This window comes from Salmo salar, chromosome 14 (assembly GCF_965601325.2).
Source record: "Salmo salar chromosome 14, fSalSal1, whole genome shotgun sequence".
Lineage (NCBI taxonomy): Eukaryota > Metazoa > Chordata > Actinopteri > Salmoniformes > Salmonidae > Salmo > Salmo salar.
This window is the reverse complement of record NC_138304.1, coordinates 49,344,251-49,360,153: the sequence shown is the minus strand read 5'-3', so window position 1 is coordinate 49,360,153 and position 15,903 is coordinate 49,344,251. Positions and strand designations below refer to the sequence as shown.

Genomic DNA, 15,903 nt, shown 5'->3' with positions numbered 1-15,903 from the left:
CCTGCTTCTATTCTCTTTTTGATAGTCCTCCTGGTTTTGACCCTTGCCTGTTTTCCGGACTCCATACCCACCTGCCTGACCATCCTGCCTGCCCTTACCTCGTGCCTGGACTGAACTGGTTTTGACCTTTTGCCTGTCCATGACCACTCTTGCCTACCCCTTTTGGATTGATTAATAAATATCAAAGACTCAAACCATCTGCCTCCCATGTCTGCATCTGGGTCTTGCCTTGTTCCCTTATAGGTAGGGGTGGTAAACAGAAGATCACCCTTTTTGGTAAAAGACCAAGTCCATATTATGGCAAGAACAACTCAAATAAGCAAAAATTACTTTAAGACATGAAGGTCAGTCAATACGAAAAAAAATGTCAAGAACTTTGAAAGTTTCTTCACGTGCAGTCTCAAAAACCATCAAGCGCATGGATGAAACTGGCTCTTATGAGGACTGCCACAGGAAAGGAAGACCCTGAGTTAACTCTGCTGCAGAGGATAAGTTCATTTGCTGCCCAAATAAATGCTTCACAGAGTTCAAGTAACAGACATACCTCAACATCAAGTATTCAGAGGAGACTGCGTGAATCAGGCCTTCATGGTCGAATTGATGCAAAGAAACCACTACTAAAGGACACCAATAATAAGAACACCAACAAACATGAGCAATGGACATTAGACCGGTGGAAATCTGTCCTTTGGTCTGATGAGTCCAAATTTGAGATTTTTGGCTCCAACCATCGTGTCTTTGTAAGACGCAGAGTAGGTGAACGGATGATCTCTGCATGTGTTGTCCCACCGTGAAGCATGGAGGAGGAAGTGTGATGGTGTGGGGGTGCTTTGCTGGTGACACTGTCAGTGATATATTTAGAAGTCAAGGCACACTTAACAAGCATGGCTACCACAGCATTCTTCAGCGATACACCATCACATCTGGTTTGCGCAATAGGACAATGACCCAACACATCTCCAGACTGTGTAAGGGCTATTTGACCAAGGAGAGTGATGGAGTGCTGCATCAGATGTTACCCAACCTCAACCTCAACCAAATTGAGATGGTTTGGGATGAATTGGACAGCAGAGTGAAGGAAAAGCAGCCAACAAGAACTCCTTCAAGACTGTTGGAAAAGTATTCCAGGTGAAGCTGGTTGAGAGAATGCCAAGAATGTTCAAAGCTGTCCTCAAGGCAAAGGGTGGCTACTTTGAAGATTCTACAATATAAAATATATTTTAAATTGTTGAAATTTTTTTGGGTCACAACATGATTCCATGTGTGTTATTTCATAGTTTTGATGTCTTCACTATTATTCTACAATGTAGAAAATAGTAAAAATAAAGAAAAACCTTGGAATGAGTAGGTGTGTCCAAACTTGACTGGTACTGTACATTTTCTTCACAATATGAGTGAGACTTCAAATTTAAGCAAAGGTCAAAACAACTCTTGAACTCACTTTAGTCCTAGTAAAAGTTTATTTTACCTTTATTAAACTAGGCAAGTCAGTCAAACCCTAACCCGGAAGACGCTGGGCCAATTGTGCACCGCCCTATAGGACTCCCAATCACAGCTGGTTGTGATACAACCTAGCCTAGAATCGAACCAGGGCCTGTAGTGACGACTCTAGCACTGAGATGCAGTGCCTTAGACCACTGCGCCACTCGGGAGCCCGAAAAGACAGTGAATATTCCTGAGTGGCCTAGTTACAGTTTTGACTTTAATCTACTTGAAAATCTATGACAAGACCTGAAAATGGTTGTCTAGCATTGATCAACAACCAATTTGACAGAGCTTGAAGAATTTAGAAAAGAATAATGGGCAATATGTTGTACAATTCAGGTGTGAAAAGACTTACCCAGAAAGACTCAATGCTGTAATCGCTGTCAAAAGTGCTTCTACAACAAAGTACTGAGTCAGGGGTGTGAATACTTATGTAAATGAGAGATTTCTGTATTTCAATTTCAATAAATTTGCCAACATTTCTAAAAACATGTTTTCACTTTGTCATTATGGGGTATTGTGTGTACATGGGTGAGAGAATTGAGGCTGTAACACAAATAAATGTGGAATAAGTCAAGGGATAGGAAAACTTTCTGAAGGAACTGTATATGCCATTTAGCCATCCCTGTGGCTCAGTTGGTAGAGCATGGTGTTTGCAACGCCAGCATGGTGTGTGCAACGCCAGCATGGTGTGTGCATGGCCAGGGTTGTGGGTTCGATTCCCACAGGGGGCCAGTACAAAAATAAATAAATATAATAATAAATAAAAGAATGCATGAAATGAAATGTATGCATTCACTACTGTAAGTCGCTCTGGATAAGAGTCACTGCTAAATGACTAAAATGTAAATGTAAATTTAGCCAACAAGCTCTCACAGTACAGAATCAAACGTTTGTCCATAAAGGTCAAATTTCCAAGGTTAAATCAAGGTATTAATTCCAAATGGTAAAGTTAAGGGTTAAGATTTAGGATAGGGTTCAAACAAAAACAACAGAAAATAATTGCCTAGCACTGAGATTGAATGCCATAGACTCGGAGCCAGAGCTCACGGTTTACACCCATTCACCATCCCTTTCCACAACGCCCTAGCAAAACCCAAGTCTACTTGATGGTAATAGTGCTCACCATTGCCCCTAGTGGCCTGGGTTTTAAGTAATCTCCTGACATCCTGCTTACCTGGACGGACGTCTTATTTCGCAGTGGATCGTGAGCGACCTGGCTGACTTAACAAATCATTTTATTCATTACAGTCATGCGAGCGTACATTTTTCATATGGGTGGCCACAGCAGGAATCAAACCCACAATACCGAGCCACATTCAGTATTTTTTTTAAACGTAGTGGAACGTTCAATTAAACGGAAAAGGTGCTGCACTGAACGACCAGTTGAAAGACAGGGAGGGGTTGGGTTGTGGGCTCAAAATGCACCGTTGCCCTTTAAATACATCACTTGTTTCTTCAAGCCACACCCTGCCACACCTACCAAACAGCATATATGTACCTCAAAGTCTGTTCAGGAATGTACAAGAACAATTTTGGGGAAACATGTCGTTCAGTGCAAATCGTTCTGCAATGTAGCAAACATTCAATGGAGCTGAACGCACCACACACAGGACCACCATGACACAGACACAGAGTACAGCCATAGCCCAGCTCACATTGCCATGTCAAACTGGTCCAGCCACTTCTTCTTCAGCTCCTTGGTCTTGAAGAAGAACTCAAAGCCGCTCTGCCCCTGCTGATGGGTCAGGTAGAAACCATAGAACCACTGGGGAGGGAGGGAGAGAGGAAGACAGGGAGTGAATGGCAAAGTTACACACGCTCTCTGTCTCTATCTCTCTGTCTCTCTCACACACACACACACAAATACATACATACAGTGCCTTCAAAAAGTATTCACACCCTCTGACTTTTTGCTGTTACAGCCTGAATTTAAAATTGATAAAATGTAGATTTTTTTGACCACTGGCCTACACACAATTCCCGATAATGTCAAAGCGGAATAAAGTTTTTATAAAAAATAAAAAATAAATCATTAAATATGGAAATCTGAAATGTCTTGAGTCAATAAGTATTCAACCCCTTTGTTATAGCAAGACTAAATACGTTCATGTGCTTAGTAATTCACATTATAAGTTGCATGGACTCACTCTGTGCGCAATAATAGTGTTTAACATTATTCAGGCACTTGTCATCTCCCGTCTGGATTACTGCAACTCGTTGTTGGCTGGGCTCCCTGCCTGTGCCATTAAACCCCTACAACTCATCCAGAATGCCGCAGCCCGTCTGGTGTTCAACCTTCCCAAGTTCTCTCACGTCACCCCGCTCCTCCGCTCTCTCCACTGGCTTCCAGTCGAAGCTCGCATCCGCTACAAGACCATGGTGCTTGCCTACGGAGCTGTGAGGGGAACGGCACCTCCGTACCTTCAGGCTCTGATCAGGCCCTATACCCAAACAAGGGCACTGCGTTCATCCACCTCTGGCCTGCTCGCCTCCCTACCTCTGAGGAAGCACAGTTCCCGCTCAGCCCAGTCAAAACTGTTCGCTGCTCTGGCACCCCAATGGTGGAACAAGCTCCCTCACGACGCCAGGACAGCGGAGTCAATCACCACCTTCCGGAGACACCTGAAACCCCACCTCTTTAAGGAATACCTGGGATAGGATAAAGTAATCCTTCTAACACCCCCTTAAAAGATTTAGATGCACTATTGTAAAGTGGTTGTTCCACTGGATATTATAAGGTGAATGCACCAATTTGTAAGTCGCTCTGGATAAGAGCGTCTGCTAAATGACTTAAATGTAAATGTAAACATTATTTTTTAATGTCACTAGATTCCTCTGAAAAGGATCATACTCAATTTGTCTGTAGCAAAATTATGAAATCTGTTGGTATCATCAGAAAGATGAATGGTTTGATTCATCAGGCTTGCTTCCTAACTCAATACTATAGCTTCATTTACAAATATCTAATTTACTGTAATATTGTCGGGCCAGAACATATGCCTTCTACCTACACAAATTACACATCATACAACATAAATATGCAAGACTAGCCATCTCCTCTAATTACCTGGCTTCATTAAGAAACTCATTATCTTGTATATTTACGACATTAATGTATGCCAATTATGCACTTTTATCAAAAAATACTCACACCTCCTAGACAGTTTAACTGAACCCTTCAACGGACTCTTCCTGGTTAATTCTGAAATCCATCTGCTGTATATAACACAAGACACTGTGATAACCTTCACAACATTGGAGTTACTCCACAATACTAACCTAATTGACAGAGTCAAAAGGAGGAAGCCTGTACAGGAATAAAAATATTCCAAAACACACATTCCTGTTTGCAACATCCCATTATATTAACATCCCATTATATTAATATGCCCCTATATTAACATCATACATTAACATCTTATATTAACATCATATTAACACCCCCCTATATTATCACCCCTATTAGCATTCTATATTAACATCCCATATTATCATCCTATATTAACATCCTATATTAACATCCCCTTATATTACCATCCTATATTACCATCCTATATTAACATCCTATAATAACATCCTATATTAACATCCTATATTATCATCGTATATTATCATCCTATATTAACATCCTATATTAACATCCCATATTAACATCCCATATTAACATCCCCTTATATTATTATCGTATATTATCATCGTATATTAACATCCTATATTATCATCCTATATTATCCTCCAATATTAACATCCTCTATTATCATCGTATATTAACATCCTATATTATCATCCTATATTATCATCCTATATTATCCTCCAATTGTATTAACATCCAATATTAACATCCTATATTATCATCCTATATTAACATTCTATATTAACATCCTATATTAACATCCCATTATATTATCATCCAATATTAACATCCTATATTAACATTCTATATTAACATCCTATATTAACATCCTATATTATCCTCCTATATTATCCTCCTATAATATCCTCCAATTTATTAACATCCTATATTAACACACCTATATTATCATCATATATAATCATCCTATGTTAACATCCCCTTATATTATCATCCTATATTATCATCCTATATTAACATCCTATATTATCCTCCAATTTATTAACATCCTATATTAACACACCTATATTATCATCGTCATCCTATATTAACATCCCCTTATATTATCATCCTATATTATCATCCTATATTATCATCCTATATTAACATCCTATATTATCCTCCAATTTATTAACATCCTATATTAACACACCTATATTATCATCGTATATTATCATCCTATATTAACATCCCCTTATATTATCATCCTATATTATCATCCTATATTATCATCCTATATTAACATCCTATATTATCCTCCAATTTTATTAACATCCTATATTAACACACCTATAGTATAATCGTATATTAACATCCTATATTATCATCGTATATTAACATCCTATATTAATATCTTATATTATCATCCTACATTGACATCCACCTTTATTAACATCCTATATTAACACCCACCTATATTAACATCCTATATTAACACCCCTTATATTAACATCCCCCTATATTAATATCTTATATTATCAACCTACATAAACACCCACCTATATTAACATCCTATATTAACATCCTACATTAACATCCAACTATATTAACATCTTATATTTACATCCCGCTATATTAACACACCCTATATTAATATCTTATATTATCATCTGACATTAACATCCATCTATATTATCATCCTATATTAACACCCCCCTTATATTAACATCCCCTTATATTAACATCCCTCCTATATTAACACCCACCTATATTAACATCCCCCTATATTAACACCCCCCTATATTAACACCCCCCTATATTAACACCCCCTATATTAACACCCCCCTATATTAACATCCCCCTATATTAACACCCCCTTATATTAACATCCCCCTATATTAACATCCTATATTAACCCCCCTTATATTAACATCCCCCTATATTAACACCCCCTTATATTAACATCCCCCTATATTAACACCCCCTTATATTAACATCCCCCTATATTAACATCCCCCTATATTAACACCCCCCATATTAACACCCCCTTATATTAACTTCCCCCTATATTAACACCCCCTTATATTAACACCCCCCATATTAACACCCCCTTATATTAACATTCCCTTATATTAACATCCCCCTATATTAACATCCTATATTAACACCCCCTTATATTAACATTCCCCTATATTAACATCCTATACTAATATCCTATATTAACACTTCCCTATATTATCAAATATTAACACCCCCTTATATTAACATCCCCTATATTAACATCCTATATTACCATCACCCTATATTAACATCCCCTATATTAACAAACCCATATATTAACATCCCCCTAAATTAACCTCCCCCTGAATTAACATTCCCCTATATTAACATTAACACCCCCTATATTAACAGTAATACCCTGCCATATTAACACCCCCTATATTAACATATTATATAAACACCACCCTATATTAACATCACCTATATTAACATCACCTATATTAACATCCCTTTATATTAACATTCTATATTAACACCCCCCTATATTATCATCCTATCTTAACATCCGCTTATATTAACACCCCCCAATATTAACATTAATGCCCTCCCATATTAACACCCCCTATATTAACACCCCCCTATATTAACATTCCATATTCACATCCCCTTATATTATCATCCTATATTAACATCCCCCCTATATTAACACCCTCCTATATTAACATTCCATACTAACATCCTATATTAACACCCCCCTATATTAACATTCCATATTAACATCCCCCTATATTCACATCCCCTTATATTAACATCCTATATTAACACCCCCTTATATTAACATCCTATATTAACACCCCCTTATATTAACATCCTATATTAACACCCCCCTATATTAACATCCTATATTAACACCCCCCTATATTAACATTCCATATTAACATCCCCCTATATTAACATTCCATATTAACACCCTCCTACATTAACATTCCATATTAACATCCCCCTATATTAACATTCCATATTAACATCCCCCTATATTCACATCCCCTTATATTAACATCCTATATTAACACCCCCTTATATTAACACCCTCCTATATTAACATCCCCCTATATTAACACCCTTCTATATTAACATCCCCTATATTAACATCCAACATATATCTTTCAACTATGCAGTGATGTTTAACGTACAATTTCAATCTATCTAATCGAATAGAATCCACAGATTGCGAGTTGAAGATAAATCATTTTACTAAGAGTATTAGTATATTAGTAATTGACTGACCCGGTCTCTCCAGATCTCCTAACAGTACTATTTCTAGGGTCAATTTTAGATCAATGCTATGTATTTTCAGCCATTCCTGAACGCAAGACCAGAAACAGGCTACCTCTGGGAAATACCAAAATAAATGGTCTATTGATTCTGTATCCTCACAACAAAGCTTCGATGATTTTATGCCCCAAATATTCAACATTTTGTTGGTGGATAGAATTCTATATAATCATTTTTGCTGAAAAGCACGAAGTCTTGAATCTTGGGTCGTTTTATACACTGCTCAAAAAAATAAAGGGAACACTAAAATAACACATCCTAGATCTGAATGAATGAAATAATCTTATTAAAAACTTTTTTGTTTACATAGTTGAATGTGCTGACAACAAAATCACACAAAAATAATCAATGGAAATCCAATTTATCAACCCATGGAGGTCTGGATTTGGAGTCACACTCAAAATTAAAGTGGAAAACCACACTACAGGCTGATCCAACTTTGATGTAATGTCCTTAAAACAAGTCAAAATGAGGCTCAGTAGTGTGTGTGGCATCCACGTGCCTGTATGACCTCCCTACAACGCCTGGGCATGCTCCTGATGAGGTGGTGGATGGTCTCCTGAGGGATCTCCTCCCAGACCTGGACTAAAGCATCCGCCAACTCCTGGACAGTCTGTGGTGCAACGTGGCGTTGGTGGATGGAGTGAGACATGATGTCCCAGATGTGCTCAATTGGATTCAGGTCTGGGGAACAGGCAGGCCAGTCCATAGCATCAATGCCTTCCTCTTGCAGGAACTGCTGACACACTCCAGCCACATGAGGTCTAGCATTGTCTTGCATTAGGAGGAACCCAGGGCCAACCGCACCAGCATATGGTCTCACAAGGGGTCTGAGGATCTCATCTCGGTACCTAATGGCAGTCAGGCTACCTCTGGCGAGCACATGGAGGGCTGTGCGGCCCCCCAAAGAAATGCCACCCCACACCATGACTGACCCACCGCCAAACCGGTCATGCTGGAGGATGTTGCAGGCAGCAGAACGTTCTCCACGGCGTCTCCAGACTCTGTCACGTCTGTCACATGTGCTCAGTGTGAACCTGCTTTCATCTGTGAAGAGCACAGGGCACCAGTGGCGAATTTGCCAATCTTGGTGTTTTCTGGCAAATGCCAAACGTCCTGCACGGTGTTGGGCTGTAAGCACAACCCCCACCTGTGGACGTCGGGCCCTCATACCACCCTCATGGAGTCTGTTTCTGACCGTTTGAGCAGACACATACACATTTGTGGCCTGCTGGAGGTCATTTTGCAGGGCTCTGGCAGTGCTTCTCCTGCTCCTCCTTGCACAAAGGCGGAGGTAGCGGTCCTTCTGCTGGGTTGTTGCCCTCCTACGGCCTCCTCCACGTCTCCTGATGTACTGGCCTGTCTCCTGGTAGCGCCTCCATGCTCTGGACACTACGCTGACAGACACAGCAAACCTTCTTGCCACAGCTCGCATTGATGTGCCATCCTGGATGAGCTGCACTACCTGAGCCACTTGTGTGGGTTGTAGACTCCGTCTCATGCTACCACTAGAGTGAAAGCACCGCCAGCATTCAAAAGTGACCAAAACATCAGCCAGGAAGCATAGGAACTGAGAAGTGGTCTGTGGTTACCACCTGCAGAACCACTCCTATATTGGGGGTGTCTTGCTAATTGCCTATAATTTCCACCTGTTGTCTATTCCATTTGCACAACAGCATGTGAAATTTATTGTGAATCAGTGTTGCTTCCTAAGTGGACAGTTTGATTTCACAGAAGTGTGATTGACTTGGAATTACATTGTGTTGTTTAAGTGTTCCCTTTATTTTTTTGAGCAGTATATATCAACTCATACACCCTGTACCATGGAATCGGTACATAAAAAAATCTCTTCAACTATTTTGCAATCTGTATGGCACAGTTCTCAACATCCTGATCCTCAAATGAAACTGGTATACTTTCCTATTTATGCATTTTTATTCCTCAGCCAGTTTTGATCCTTTATATTGGGCAGACAGACCAGTTCCCTACCTCCTCCCCCTGCCACCTGCCTCCTCCATTTTTGGGGTAATGCTGTAATCAATTGGTTGTACTCTTGGATTGATGTCCGTGAAGGACATAACTCCACCATTCCAATTTACAATAACATTTAAGAACAAAATACAATTTTCAAACATCTTTCCCATAAATACAGGTATTTTATAAACCAGCACATTTGAGTTCAGCCATAATATTTGTTGTAATATTTGTTCTATCTTTTCAGGGGGATGAAATTGTAGCCAGCTCTGCAATGCTTGTTTGAAAAAGAGAGATCATTTGAAAAAAGTATAATTTTCAATTAATCGAAAATGAGACATGGCAATCTGCACAAAGGCAAAAAGGCAATTTTTAAACAAAGGATGAGCTTTTCTTAGTAATCTACTTGAGAACCATTTAGGGTTCAAGTTAAACTTTTGAATAAGTGAAGTTTTTAGAGAAAGGTTTAGTGCTTTTATAATTAATAATTCATATTCATAACATAAATAGGCACGCTTTATTTTGTCTGGTTTAGCATCCCAGATAAAGCAAAATATTTTTTGCACATACGATTTGAAAAACAAATCATCAGGAGTAGGCAGTGCCATAAGTAAGTGAGTAAACTGAGATATGACAAAGGAGTTAATCAGGGCAATTTTTCCATAAATTTTTCCATACGTCCTGACCAGTAAAGGGGTTGTTTGTTATTGTAGTTTGGTCAGGGCGTGGCAGGGGATGTTTGTTTTGGGTGTTTCGGGGGGTTTTGGGTTATGTTCTATGTTAGTGTATTTCTATGTTATTTCTAGTTGGTCTATTTCTATGTGGTGTTTATTGTGTTGACCTTCAATTGGAGGCAGCTGCTTCTCGTTGCCTCTGATTGAAGGTCCTATTTATAGGGGTGTTTGTTCTATGGGGGTTTGTGGGTAGTTATTTCCTGGTTTAGTGTTTGTTGCACCTAACGGGACTGTTTGGAGTCGTTTGTTTATATACGTGTTTATTTTGTTTTCCTTCTTCAAATAAAAAAGAAGATGAGTATTCATTTTCCCGCTGCGTTTTGGTCCACTCCTTACCACAATCGTGACACATGGTTACAGGATCTAATATTACAAGTTTCTATTGAAACTCAGTGTGGAGAATTTATTTATATATTTTGTGATATGAATACCAAGGATGTCTACTTCACCATCAGCCCATTTGATAGGTAAACTGCAGGGTAAAGTAAAAGTTGTATTGTTTAAAGATCCAATACGTTATATTGCACACTTACTATAATTAGGTTTCAGTCCAGAGAGTACAGAAAAGTTATCTAGACCTTCAATGAGACATTGCAGGGATCTAGGTTGCGGACTTAATATAAAACATTACTTTACCCATTTTATAAGAAAATCACAGAAATTGAAAAAATCCAGGTATTAATAAATAAAATCCAGTCTTACTTTATCAAATGCCTTTTCAAAATCTGCTATAAATACCAGGCCTGGCTTCTTAGATGTTTCATGATGTTCTATTATTTCTAGTAGTTGTCATATTATTTCCAATGTATCGTCCATGTAAAAAACCTGTCTGAACAGGATGAACAATACCTGGTAAAACCTTTTTAATTCTGAGTGCTATGCATTTCGCTAGTATTTTTGTATCACAACATTGAAGTGTAAGGGGCCTCCAGTTTTTTAGATAGACTGGGTCTTTATATTTGCCATCTGGGTCTTGTTTTAATAATAGAGAAATCAGACCTTCCTGCTGAGTACCTGACAGACTACCATTTCTATAGGAGTAGTTAAAACAATCTAACAATGGAGCTTTTAGTATATCAAAAAAAGACTTGACATACCTCTACCGGTATGCCATCAAGCCCTGGGGTTTTTCCAGACTGAAAGGAATTAATAGCCTCAAAAAGTAATTCCTCTGGAATTTGGCCTTCGCACTGATCTTTCTGTACATTTGTTAATTTTCCATTTTTTATATTATTTGGAAAGAATTCCTTACCATAATATTCAGTGGAAGAGGATGAGACGGAAAAGAACATCTGCCTAAAATATTTAGCTTACTCTTTTAAATTATAATTAGGAGAATCATAGATGACTCCGTCTTCAGTAACGAGTTTCTGCAAATTATTTTTGTTAGCGTTCCTGTATATTTTGGCCTTTATGGGCGGCGCACAATTGGCCCAGCGTTTCTCTCCCTCTAAAAACAGAAATAAATGTTTTGGCCTTACAAATATTATTTTGGCCTTTATTCAGATTACAATCGCTCTCTTTTGTATTTTTGAAAATGTTCTAACCTCCAAAATATAGTTAAATATTATCAAGTTGATGACACGGTCATACAGCCGGCACCTACATAAAGCTGAGTGACATTCATGGCGTTGGATCAAAATACATTTGTATCAACATTCTTTCTGATAGTCTTTTAACAAATAATTGTTTTGATTACCCTGACCTGGACAGCATGTACAGTATTATAATAGTCCATTACGGGCTATTAGCAGGACAATATACCTTTACCAACACCTCTCTGTATTTTGATACTTTGTGGATGGGGGCTCCAGTGTGGATGGGGGCTCCTGCAGTGCAAAATGCGTTGCTACAGATGCAGGTTCGATACCCGTGTCGGCCGCCACCGGGTGACCCATGAGGTGGCTTTTGGTTTTAATTTAGAATCCTCCAATCCTCTATATTTAATTATTGGCGGAGAGTCAAGTCATATTTTTCGATATACTGTAGCCCTACCGTAGGTGACTTGAGTCTCACTAGTGTTGAGCAATGTGCTGTTAAAAGTGGTGTAAGTCTTATTTATTTAAAGAGCATATTGAAGTTAGAAGCATTAGGATTGGAAGCAAAAGCCTACAACTACTTTAACACAGTTTCGCACTGCTCTGAGGCAAGCATGGGGACTGGTCTTGATAAATCAATGAGATTTTATTTTCACTGAATCTCCATTTGGGTATCGGTTAGACTAGAATTAGAAAATTAGGGTGCATAAATGTTATGCTCTAGTGTAACCTTTATTTAACTATTTATTTAACTTCTTTCACATGCATTGCTTGCTGTTTGGGGTTTTAGGCTGGGTTTCTGTACAGCACTTTGAGATATCAGCTGATGTACGAAGGGCTATATAAATAAATTTGATTTGATTTGATTTAAAATCAGTCCCATATACTATGTTCTTACAAAAAAGAGGTTTTAAATTATCTAGTACAGCCACTATTGAAGGCTATAAAATGCTTCTCAAAGATGCCCTCTAGTGGTCAAACTAGCACTAACTAGCATTAATGGTACCGGTGGTTGGCACTTAAATAACATGCCATAGAATTCTGCGGCACCATGCAAGCTGCGCCGCAGTACACTGCAACTTTTAAAGGATGAACCACTGTATGGCTATGTCCTGGGAAATGGTCTTGTTACTTATAACCTCATGCTAATCGCATTAGCCTCCGTTAGCTCAAATGTCCCGAGGTCGGGACACCGATCCTGTAGAGGTTTACATCACCCTGTATTAACATGATTTGATTTGACATCCCCGTATATTAACATCCTATATTAACATCCTATATTATCATCATTAACATTTTCACCAACTGCTCTCTCTATCCTGGACGGGGTTGTTGGTCAGGGTTGTTGGTGAAGGTAAGTGTTAGGGTTAGGCCAGGCACGTAGACAGATAGAAAGCCAACAGGGTAGGCAACCCTAGAGCCCTATGAGATTGGTAGCATTTGTTTTTTATCCAGAGAATTGTTATATTACTTTTAGTCTCTTTTATCTCCTGTTCTGTAAAGAATTGCCCATCAAACTAGCTAAACCAGCAGTGGCAGTAGTGGCACACTGGCTACTTTCTATTGTTGTATGTCATCTCTCATGGTCAGGGACAGGAAAGGGTTCAATTTGACAATTTTTTAGTAGGCCTACAATGTAGATGTTAGCAGCAGAACAAACTCCAATCACAGGTAAAGAGTAGTTTAATTGTTACAACAGCATAGCTAACAGTTAGCTAGCTAAGTAGTTGTGGCTGTTTCTCCTGATGTATTGTTGTCTATACCTTGTTACCCTTTATGCTTCTACCATGTTGTGCTGCTACCATGTTGTTGTCATGTTGTTTTGCTACTATGCTACGTTGTGTTGCTACCATGCTGTGTTGTGTTGCTACCATGCTGTGTTGTTTTGCTACTATGCTGTGTTGTTTTGCTACTATGCTGTGTTGTTTTGCTACCATGCTGTGTTGTGTTGCTACCATGCTGTGTTGTTTTGCTACTATGCTGTGTTGTTTTGCTACTATGCTGTGTTGTTTTGCTACTATGCTGTGTTGTCATGTGTTGCTGCCTTGCTATGTTGTTGTTTTAGGTCTCTCTTTATGTAGTGTTGTGGTGTCGTGATGTGTGTTTTGTCCTATATTTTTATTTTATTTTTTAATCCCAGCCCCCTTTTGCCTTTTGGTAGGCCATCATTGTAAATAAGAATTTGTTCTTAACTGACTTGCCTAGTTAAATAAAGGTTAAATACAAAATAAAAAGTAGTTAGCTGATTTACATTTTCTACAGTGGCTATGATCAGCTGATAGCCCTCCCCTATTTTCCCTTGAACATAAGAGAATTATGAATGCAATGAATTTGGGCTAAACTTTTTTGTTGTTGTGGAGGGAGGTGGCGGGGGGCTTTTTTCACTTTGAGCACATGCCCCTCCAAAGGTCTGCGCATGTCCCCTGGCTGTGGCGGACTGACCTTCTTGCTCTCTCTATCCTGGGTGGGGTTGTTGGTGATCTTAAAGTAGTTGAGATCGATCACATCCTTCATCTCATAGTTGTCTCCTCGTCTCTTACAGACAATCACAGCCCCGTCAAACAGGAAGATATGTCTGCACCCAAAACAAGTTCATACAAGTTAATTTACAGTGTGTATTCTGTCATATTACACATAAAGAAGTTCCTATGTTGTTTTACATGCTGTCCATATAATGAAGACAGAGAAAGCCACACATGCTAGTCCTTCTCCTATTAACAATATACAGGCTGCAATAGCCTTCCTTAGCACCAACCAGGGTTGCCCATTTGTTTCACTGAGTCTGGGAAACCAACATGTAGTTAGTAGTCACAGGGTCTGGGAAACCAGCCTGTAGTCACAGGGTCTGGGAAACCAGCCTGTAGTCACAGGGTCTGTGAAACCAGCCTGTAGTCAGTAGTCACCGGGTTTTGTAAACCAGCCTGTAGTAACTGGGTCTGGGAAACCAGCCTGTAGTCACAGGGTCTGGGAAACCAGCCTGTACTCACCGGGTTTTGTAAACCAGCCTGTAGTCCCAGGGTCTGGGAAACCAGCCTGTAGTCACTGGGTCTGGGAAACCAGCCTTTAGTCACAGGGTCTGGGAAACCAGCCTGTAGTCACTGGGTCTGGGAAACCAGCCTGTAGTCACTGGGTCTGGGAAACCAGCCTGTAGTCACCGGGTCTGGGAAACCAGCCTGTAGTCACTGGGTTTGGGAAACCAGCCTGTAGTCACAGGGTTTGGGAAACCAGCCTGTAGTCACAGGGTTTGGGAAACCAGCCTGTAGTCACTGGATCTGGGAAACCAGCCTGTAGTCACCGGGTCTGGGAAACCAGCCTGTAGTCACTGGGTTTGGGAAACCAGCCTGTAGTCACTGGGTCTGGAAAACCAGCCTGTAGTCACTGGGTCTGGGAAACCAGCCTGTAGTCACTGGGTCTGGGAAACCAGCCTGTAGTCACTGGGTCTGGAAAACCAGCCTGTAGTCGGTAGACACTGGGTTTTGGAAACCAGCCTGTAGTCACTAGGTCTGGGAAACCAGCCTGTAGTCACTAGGTCTGGGAAACCAGCCTGTAGTCACTGGGTCTGGGAAACCAGCCTGTAGTCACAGGGTCTGGGAAACCAGGCTGTAGTCACAGGGTCTGGGAAACCAGCCTGTACTCACCGGGTTTTGGAAACCAGCCTGTAGTCACAGGGTCTGGGAAACCAGCCTGTAGTCACAGGGTCTGGGAAACCAGCCTGTAGTCACAGGGTCTGGGAAACCAGCCTTTAGTCACTGGGTCTGGGAAA

At 39.8% G+C, this 15,903-nt stretch overlaps 1 protein-coding gene across 3 annotated transcripts in view; it reads right to left on the bottom strand.

Annotated features, from left to right (window-relative positions):
- Positions 1–15,903, bottom strand: part of vav3b (vav 3 guanine nucleotide exchange factor b) — a 177,381-nt gene that overhangs the window by 59,384 nt on the left and 102,094 nt on the right. For all 3 annotated transcript variants that reach the window (XM_045694484.2, XM_045694483.2, XM_014141449.3), the window contains exons 14-15: positions 14,583–14,715; positions 3,144–3,253 (exon numbers count right to left, since the gene is read on the bottom strand). In XM_045694484.2, coding sequence (XP_045550440.1) covers positions 3,144–3,253; positions 14,583–14,715 — 243 coding nt within the window. The remainder of the gene's footprint in view (positions 1–3,143; positions 3,254–14,582; positions 14,716–15,903) is intronic.